At 42.3% G+C, this 10188-nt stretch overlaps 1 gene segment (V, D, J or C); it reads right to left on the reverse strand.

Moving 5' to 3' along the window:
• Positions 1–8896: 8896 nt before the first annotated feature.
• LOC134471323 (immunoglobulin kappa variable 2D-29-like) lies at positions 8897–9861 on the reverse strand. The segment is given in 2 exon segments: positions 8897–9379; positions 9772–9861. Coding segments are annotated over 2 exon segments (342 nt in total).
• Between the last annotated feature and the right edge of the window lie 327 nt (positions 9862–10188).

Consider the following 10188-nt stretch of genomic DNA (forward strand, 5'->3'; position numbering starts at 1 on the left):
AGTTCTAAAATTTAACATAGATGGAGAGGAAACAATGAGTTGTTAGCATCAGACTCAGAAAAATTGCCTCGGCTTTCATATTCTTGTCCTTGTAAATCAGGACATTTTAAAAACCATATGCACTTTGGCTGTGCTATATTTAAGAATCCCAGCATTTTAGGTGAGATTCACATCACAGTATAAAAATTTATGGTAATATTTGATTACTAACAAAATAAGCTTAGCAATAATCTCCTGAAAGCAAAAGTAAAGATGGTATCATATTGATTAAATCAAGTAATAAAACACAAAAGACTATTTGAATGATTTACAGTGTGTATAAAATGTATTGAGATGTCAATTTTATATAGCTGTTAGTTTTATTTTTTCCTTTAGTTTGCTTCGTTTTTCAAATAATAACAAGTTTATAATTGATCTCCTCAGTAACTTCTCCTAAGTACCAAATCTGAAGTATGGGAACAGCCTTTTGCTGTCTGGTATTGTCATTGATACTTAATCTATTTGAATTTTAGTGCCTAGAATCTCTGACTTTGTAATCTATGTCCCTGAAAATAGCATTTGTGAGCATTCTTGAGGATTTTGCATGGTTGTATCCTCCTCCAGACAGGTTTTCAGGTTGGCACCTCCTCAGGAAGGCTGTGTTCAAACACTTTCAAGGTTGAAAACTCCCTATCCTTTTGACGCAGACTTTGTTGAAATAGATATATAAGCCTTATTAATCTACACCCATTACTTTCAAGAAATCTTGTTTGTTTCTGATCTCGTCATTTCCCAGTGTACTTAGAGCTCTCTTTTCACTTCACAGTAGCTGTAGGAAGGGTAATTTCTACTGTCCCTTTGCTGTTTACTTCACTCAGAGAGAGCCCTTCTGAGCCAGCTTAGTTTAGGATGCCCAGGATGCCATGCACATTTAGTTTAGGCCCAGGCTGCTGCTGCAGAGCCCATGCCCTGGGTGGAGACTGGAGCCCCTGTTTGCTGTGCTCTTCAGTACTTTCCAGAAGAAACTGACAGCAGCTCAGGCAGGTCTGGTGACAAAAAGTAAAAAAAAAAAAAAAAAAATGAGTCCCAAATTTGTCCCTTTCTTATGTCTTTTCTCTCTTCTCTCTTGCCTCTTTCTCCCTGCTTTCTTTCTTTGCTTATCTTCCCATGCCATTTTGTTGGTTCTCTCTTTTGTTTTTTTCCTCTCCTCTGTTTGAGCGGAGTATGAGCCATAATGGCTGGCTGTAAACTATTGCGAGACATCAGAAAACAGAGTGGACACTAAGCGCTCAGTGCTGCAGCCCCTGGTGGGAGGTGGCCACATGAGACACTTGTGGAGAGAGGAAAGGTCATCCTCATGTTTTCTCAGAGCTGAAGCAGTTAGCCACTCTGCTTGTGGAGGACCCTGCCCAGTGTGGAAACAAGTGGACTCATCACATGTGGCTGGTTGAGGGGTCTGGTTCTGATTAATGGGAGAGTAAGACCAAGTGAAGATTATTCATTTTGTCTGCTGTCCCTTTCAGTATAGGAGTCAATGGTGAGTTTGTTTCCTCTACTTTGTGACACATATGCAGATATACCCTGAGTAACTCCATTTGTGCGCATGTACGCGCACACACACACACACACACACACACACACACATCCTTTCCTTGCCCTGCCCAGGGGCTAAGACACAGCAGAGCTCATCTGTCAACAGAATCATCTGTTGGTTAGGGATTTACACCTGTCCTGAGCAGGGATTTACCACTGTCCTCACGTAAGTACTAATTCAGTATTAGAAAACCCAGAAAAAAATTTCACATATCTAATTGTCTTGTGAAGAGTATTTTAGAGCTCATTTCATTTGCTCTGCCTTGTTTTGTGATTTTCTTTACGTTTTAATTTTGTTTGCTTATATTTAATATGATCCAATATTTTGATCTCTTGTTTTCCATTTCTATTACAAATTTTCTTGTTTTGCTATGCTTTTTATTTTTTTCTTCTCTGTCCCTTTTTAAGCTTATTGTATTATTAAGCTCTTATTTCTTAACTTGTATCTTTCTAGTTCATTGTGTTATTGTGACCCTTCTTCTATTTGATACATTTGTTAAATTTAACTGGTTTTTGCTGTATTTCCATAACTTGGTAAGTAACATGGAAAGATAGGGTTTAACACAGGTGTAAATGCCCTGTGGAACTACTGTTGATCAGTGGGCAGAATTCCCTGAGGATTCTCTTGCCCCTTTGCATCATGTTGTAGTAGTGAATTCTGTGGCATTCCTGTGACAAATGAGGGCTTTTTTGCTGTATATAAGTCACTCCTGGAATCTGATTAGAATAGATTCATAAATTGGGTGCTTAGCTGTGCCACTGGGTTGACCTGGAATATGTGATAGAACCTAGTGAATCTGTGGCCGGAACCATTACTAATAATGGCTTTAGCTCTTCACGAGGCACCCTTTCCCCATATTGCAATTGGATCAGGCCTATACTTGAAGGTCCATAAGGGACCTCTTTACCACTGTGATACTTCCTGAGGTGTAGGCTGTGTCTCCCAGTCTGTCACAAGACTGAGTGAACCGTGGCCACCACCTCATCTCCTAGGGATCCTTACATAACAAGGGATAAAAGGCAGATTGAGTACAAATGTTATACACCAGTTTCATCTTATTAATCATCTCAAGTTTACATCCAAATTCAGAAAAGGATAGAACTTGCAGTGCTCAAGGAATCTGTGGAAGTCAGCCACACCTTCTTTCTCTATGTGTCTGAATCAGAACACACATCTTTATGCTCCTTGGTTTTTCTCTACTTAGTCCTGTACAGAAGCCTCCTCTGCACCCTAGATTGAAGCCTTCAAGCAATTTCTTTCCCATGCACTAAAAAACTCTTCCAATGCGCACAACAGTGCAGTAGACCAGCTGGGCCTCCCAGGTAGGGAGGTTTTTTTTCTCAAGGTTGCATCACTGTGGGAGGACATTGTGTACCTTGATAACAGTGATAACTCCAGCATCCTCAGCCTCCACCCTGCTGATTTTGAGTGTGAAATCTGTTCCCACTCCACTACTACTGAACCTTTTTGGGAACCAACAGTTCTTTTTGGAAACCTGAAAAGTCATGTCCTTTGGAGCCTGGCCTGGCTTGTGTACCAACCATCTCAAATGACTTTTCCCATCACTATGCTGGAGGCTCTGACTGGGCCTGTAGGAGATGGAGGCTGGTTCTCCAGATGCACAGGACAGAGAGATTGGTGTCTGAGTAACCTGAATATCTCCTCTGGACCCTAAATCATTAGAGAGAAAGATTCAGTTATGTACAAGCATCATGATTCATTTTCATATTTTTTTCTTTATTTCATATTTCTAACAATTAATTTTGTAGTTTTCATATATAAGTAAAAATGTTAACTTACATAGAAGTGCTGAGGATTAAAGCACTTCTTGAGAATTAATGTGTGTCATCCTTCTCTTTCTTTGTGACATAATCCACTCACCATAGTTCCTAGCTCCAGGGGAGTCTTCCTCACTCACACAGACCTCAAGCTCTTGCTGTCATCCTATGAAACAAGGCTGAAGCCTGTCATTTGGAGAGAAAAACACAGGAAACAGTGGGACTCCATCCCCCTCACTTGCTCGCCTTCCTAATCTCCCTACATCTGTACAGGGATGCAGAGCATTAGCAACCTCAGGAGCTGAGCAGGGAACCTCGTTTTGTGAAGCTGAAGTGAGGCTCCAGATGAGGCAAGTCAAGTGGAGCTTTTATCTGGGACTTGCTGCAAAGGGCCTCACTGGGGAGTCAAACAAATGCCCTGGTGGTCACAGAGGAGGGCAGGATGGGAGGCGTCTCCTATGAGCAAAGTTGTTTCAAATCTCTGTATTTGGGGGAAAAGCAAAAGAGAAAAATTCCACGTGTTGTCCAGCACCACGACAAAGGATCTTATTGCTAAAGTCTTTTTCCCTATTGGAAGGTGGGCACAGTGCCCTTCAACAGTAAGGAAACCATACCCACCTGCAGTTACTGTTCAGCCTGGAGAGGGCTTCTAGAAAATGTCATTTCCAAGTGAACCACTGAGATATTAGTCTTCACTAGCCCAGTGGTTACACATCATGGGACACTGCTGTCAACAGAATTTTCCAGGAAGTTTAAAAAAAATAACTGTTTCAGCTAGGGAACTAAGTGCCCTGTTGAAGGCAAACGGAGAAGGGGGAAATAATCGTGCCTTAAGTAATGGATATGCAATTCCTGAGCACTAGTTTAATTGATGAATATCCTGTTCTACTTATCTCCATACAGAAATATTACTATGAGTATGAACACATATTAACATGTAGATGGGTATACAATAAACATATATTTGTATAGAAATGTATCTCTATGTGTTTATAAATTAATGTGTATCTATTTGTATACACACATGAATGAATATACATCTAAAATGTTTGTAGATAGCTGTATATAAGTGCATATATGTACATATTCACTAAGTTAATGAAAATTGTTCTTAGGGTAGTAATTCTTTTGAAATATTTTGTACTTTTTGGGCTTTTGAGGCAGTTTCTCACTTTGTAGTTCAGCCTGGCCTTGAGTTCACTGTGTAGCCCGGGCTAGGGTCAAGCAGGTCAGCTACTCATCCTGGTTCCATCAGAAACTGCTCACTCCCTGCACAGACAGTTTAGAGTCCGGGTCTCTCACCTGACCAGTGGTCGTGGGTCTGGGAGAGACTTCAGTGTTACTATCATCAACATCTAAGCTGAAGGCATGACATATAATGACTGTCAACTGAGTTGTAGTCATTCTCCCCCTGTGATTCATCCTGGAGCACAAACTCATTGTAGTGTCTGTCCTGCTGTTTGCTGGTCATGTGACATGGGAGTTTCCCTCTCCCCATCTGCCTAAAGACTATGTCCCATTCCTCCTGATCAGAAAGGTGACAATGTGCAGCAGAAAATTAAATGGATTGGTGTTCTTTATATCCGTTCTTATGTAAGAGTCTTGCCGGAAAACTCAGTAAAGTCTTTCACATTAGATTTCTATTTCTACAGTAAGATTTTACATGAAATTATTTCTTAAACATGCCAAAGTCATTGTGTTACAGTTCCAGAGGTCAGAAGTTTAATTCTATGCTCAATGTGATAAAACTAGGATGATTTCAGGGTGTGCTCATTCTGGAGGATCTAGAAGGAACTGTGTGCCTTTCCTACTCCTAGAGGAGTCACCAAGCCTGTGTCCCTCATTTGTCCATCTCCCAGCATTTCATCTCCTGGACCCTCTTCAGGTCACACTTGTGTGTACCACCTTCCTGTGTGCTTTCCAGATATCAATGCTGAGGAATTTTGGTCCATAGGAATGAAGGGTGTGATTTTGTGTCCCAAAGATTCTGCCTTGGTGTCTTTCAATCTCAGTTAATTAAAAATGTTCTGTTTTGGGGGAGAAAAACTTTGTTCCCTTGTTGAAATAATGTCCCGATTACATTCATACATCAATTTATTTAGAAATAAGCATCAACTGTTCTTAGACAGACAGTGAAGAAGGCCGTGGATTTCAAGATGTTTTTGTGTGAAGTGACTTTTCTTTGCTTGCCTAGTGTGCTGGTGTGTACCAGAAGAACAGATGTATTGAGTGGCACCACATAGAATGCACAGTGATGTTGGCTGTGTTGCTGAAAGTTATAATGGGATGTGCCAAGATAAGAGCCTCACCAACAGCTGAGCTATCTACAGAATTATGACAACAGGAATGTCTGACATACATTATACAAAATGAAAAAAACACATCTTCTCTAGAACAACACAGAAATTTAAATAGTCTGTGGTGTCCACATTGAAGGAAAGCTCTCTATGGGCACCTGAGACATCTAGAGCATTTTTGCAGGGTGCAGACAGCAGTGAGTCTCAGGAGAGTTTGTGGTAGGTGAACAGAGTGCACCTGAGAAAGTCAATGGGTGCTGGTCCTGCCTTGGAGTCGGAATATGTTTTTGGACATACAGGAAAACATGGATCAAAATCAATGGAAATAAATATTAGAAATGTGGCTTTTCATAAATGTAAAATGTATTTGTATCAAACTGTCAAAAAAGGAAAAAGTTCTGTGATTGTGGCTATGCTGTAGCATTGATTCTCATCTGGTGCAAATTCCTGTTATTCTCTTTGGCTAACATTTTTTTTTTTCTTTCCTGGAATTTCATGTGAGCTGTTAAGTACTGAGTTGGATAATATTTTCACTTTTATTTCATTGAAAATTCAAAAAGAGGATTCGTGTGATCCTTTCTTGTACACATGGTGCCACTGCATACTCTGCATTAAATGGAGATGCTGGAGTATGACCCGGGGCTCAGGTGCACAATCTACCCAGTGGCCACATCAGGTGGCTTCATTGCAGTTGGCCCTGAGGGTGTCACTCTCGTTGCTGCCTCATCTTAGTTGTGTGGCTCTGAAGGCCCTGTTGCTGTCTGAGAGCCAAGTAGAGTAATGGAAGTGCTGAGATCTTCATTTGCAACCAGAAAATTTCACAATCCTGTTAAGGCTGGACAGAGTCATTCTCTGACCAAAGGTTTCTTCCCTGAGGAGGAGGCAGGGAGATCATTTCAGACCCAGGATGAGATCCTCAGTTCTTCATCTTAGCCATCCTGTGTAAGTGAGTGTATTTTTCCCAATGCTGTGATTTTCATTTGAATGTAGGAATGATTCATTTCTCACCATAAATGTGAAATAATAATAAAAATCCTTTATTTGAAAACAAAGAGAAATGCACAGCAAGTCAACACTCTGCTTTAATTTTTCAGTGATTTATCTTTCTCCTGATTTATTGTCATGGTCCCCAAGCCCCATGATTGTAAGCCATCATTGACTGCTGCGTTTTGAACCTGGTGAACTCTGAATACTCCTCATGTCCCCTTCAATGTCCACAGATTTAGAGGAGTCTGGTCTGGTGATGGATGAAGATGGAAGGTTTCTTCTGTCTGTTTTATTGTGGATGTTTAAGACTGACACCAGGTGAAGCACTCTGCCACTGAGCCATGCCTGCAGTCCCAGATTAGAGATTTTTCTCATCTCTGCAAGCTGATCCAATGTGATCAGCCCTGCCTGCTCTCTACTGTCTAACCATGTGTCCTATAGGGAGTCCTTTTCTCCCCTGTACCTGTTCTCTGGGTTCTGCTTTTTGACCCTGACATTGCTGAATTCTTCTCCTGCTCAGGGCCTCATGACTCATGACTTCGTTGCCAGGTGCCATTGCCCTTGCTAATCAGTCTTGAGTTCATGCCCATCTGTGGCTGTGACTCTGGTGAGTGCCTGCCTGGTTTTTTCTCTCCAGAAGGCTGGGCCTGAATGGGAGAACTTTAACAATGAGCTGTTCATCTCTGGTTGCGCCTTCAAGTCCTGAGTTTTTACACATTGATCATATTGTTCTCAGTGTCGGGCTGCTTTCACACTGAAAATGCCAGTCTCACATTCATAAAATCCTCCATGTCCTTGGAGCCCCTGATACGTGGGACAGACTAGGGTGAGGCCAGTGAGGCTTTACTTTGGGTTCAAAATTGAATTAAGTTCCCATATCACTGTCACTTGTAGGATTAAATTTTAATGCAATCCAAAATTGTGCAAAAGGCATCTCATAGAAAAAAAATCAGAATTGTTGGTTAAAACAAGATCTTCCTTGTGAACAAATAAGTGTCAATAAGGATCATGTGATATTGTAGTAATATGATATTGGTAGGGTTATTTGATGCATAATTTTGATTGTGTTTCTGCTTCTAGTTGTGATCAGTGGTGGTTTGATAGCAGCAATGCAAGTGAGTATTGCAAGATTATTAGAGCCCAAGACACTTGATTTCTGTAATGTGGAGAATTGTTTGTGTGCTGTGCTTGACTGGGGCAGGGGTGTGTGCAAGGTTTAATTCTAATGACTATAAGAGCACTAGATCATGTTAAGAGGAGGATGAAAATGATTTTAACCAGTGTTCTATATGAGACATTTTCCAATAAATAAAATGAAAATAATGGAAACATTAAATCGTTAGTTTCGTTAGATATCTGTGGCAGTACTGCTGATGCTGAATTAGGTCACAATGTTGTAAGCAAAATATTACAATAAAGAGTTTGAAAGAGGCTGAACATTGATGGCAACTTGCAGTGCATGAATTCCACCGGAAGATGGCAGCACATGCACACTTCTGTAGGTTAAGCCTTCAGTATCCCGCTGCTCAAGGGTTTGTCATCCCACAAGTGAAATAGTTTGGCTGGTTTAATAGCAATGTTCCTCAAGGGAAATTTCCTTTGAGTGTAACATATGTTAAATTTACATTTGAAAATTGAAAAATGGTTCTATTAATGTTATTTTGTCTCTGAGGCATGAATTTCCCTCAGTTCCGCTTTAAAATATGAGTAGCCAGTCCTTGTTGGCCTGCCCTGTGGATTTCTCCTCATCTCTTTGCTTTGCACACTGTGTTACCTCGGGGTCCCAGTCTGTGTTCATCTGTTTACACTCTCCTTGTTCTTTGGAGTTGTTTTGGGTAGCTCAGAGCAGTTCCCTGATCCCCAGAATCCCTCCTGTGCCTCTGGGTTAGGAAAGTGTGAGCCTGTGGCTGGCAACTCCTCAGGATTTTAAGCTGCTCCCTTCCAAGTGCTCAGGCCCCACTGCCTCTCCTTGCTGCTTCCCTTCAGCTCCCCTGGTCTCACAACAGATGGATTCAAATTCTCTAGTAGCTCAGAATCAACCAGTGGAACAATTGCCCCGAATTTCACCTTGTTCTCATGGAACACATCCAGAAAGACAAAGACGTTTAATTGTTTTGCCTTTAAAATTCAGTCACCGTCTGCCTACTTTTCACTGCAGCATCTGGTGGGTCAAGGGTGTGCACAAGGAAGACCTCGGAGTGGAGAGTTTTCATGGCTTTCTCTTCCATGACACAGGGCCTTGCTGCTCTGCTGTCTTCCTCACTCTCAGTGCCAGGCAGAGGCCTCAGCTGCTTCTTGTTGTTCTGCTTCTTCAAGCTCTTCCTCTCACAGAGAGCAGGCTGTGTGCTGTGCTGCTCCCCAGACAGCAGTGCAGGAGGGCAGCTGAGCCTCCCCAGGCAGGGAGGTTTTTGTTCAGGGCTGTAGCACTGTGTGAGGAACATGTGTACCTTGCTAACAGTAATAAACTCCAGCATCCTCAGCTTCCACCCTGCTAATTTTGAGAGAGAAATCTGTGCCTGACCCAGTGCCACTGAACCTGTCAGAGACCCAAGAGTCTCGATTGGAAACCTGATAAATCATGCGTCGTGGAGCCTGGCCTGATTTATGCACAACCCAGTTCAAGTTAGTTTTTCCATCACTATGCAGGAGGCTCTGAGTGGCCTTGCAGGAGATGGAGGCTGGCTCTCCAGGGGCGATGGACAGAGAGAGTGGGGTCTGGGTCACCACAACTTCTCCCGTGGATCCTAAAAAGATAAAGGAGAATTTTGAGATCACTTGCAAATATCTTGAGCCATTTTCACTGTTTTCCCTTTTTCTTATATAGCAGTCTAAATTATTTTTGTCATTCTAATTTGTGTACAAAAGCATTCAGTTTGAAGAATGGGGCCCTAGACTAGCAGTCCCAAGGGCACACATAGAGTTTTCCTGCAGCATCTCTGTCTTTTTTGTGTAAAATCATGAGCAGAGGACCGAGGTCCTCTTTCACTTGGAATTCTCCTCATCCTGCAGACCAGATCCTCCTCTCTTCATACTTCAGTCTAGGCCATAGCACTATGCTCTAAGCACATCTGGGCAGGAGAGGGTATCCAGAGCCCACCTCTCACCCCATCTCTCTCTAACCTCCAGGTGTCCTTACCAGGCAGGCAGAGCATCAGCAGCCCCAGGAGCTGAGCAGGGAGCCTCATGTTGAGAAGCTGGACTCAGAGTCCTGATTCCCCAGGTGAGGTGACAAGGGAGCTCTTATCTCAGATTGGCATGGGCAGTTCCTTTCTGAGGAGCAAGATGCAAATGCCCTGATGTGTGCAGTGTTGTGGAAAGAGTGAAGGGGCAGGTGGAAGACTCTGCTGCTTGCTGGTGGTAGAAACTGTCCTCTGTGTTTGGAGGGAACGGATAGAAAGTCCCTGCTGTCTGCAGTAGTGGGCATGAGGACTGAAGGGTGAAAGTCTGCACCTGTGACAGGAGCATGAGCACCATATTGAATATGGTGGCTAAACTGGATAAAAACAGTCATGTTGAAAGAATTTATATGTTGTTTTCTGACATATACCTAATA

This window comes from Cavia porcellus, unplaced genomic scaffold, assembly GCF_034190915.1.
Source record: "Cavia porcellus strain 051 isolate PalLab524CR breed Dunkin Hartley unplaced genomic scaffold, mCavPor4.1 scaffold_18, whole genome shotgun sequence".
Classification (NCBI taxonomy): domain Eukaryota; kingdom Metazoa; phylum Chordata; class Mammalia; order Rodentia; family Caviidae; genus Cavia; species Cavia porcellus.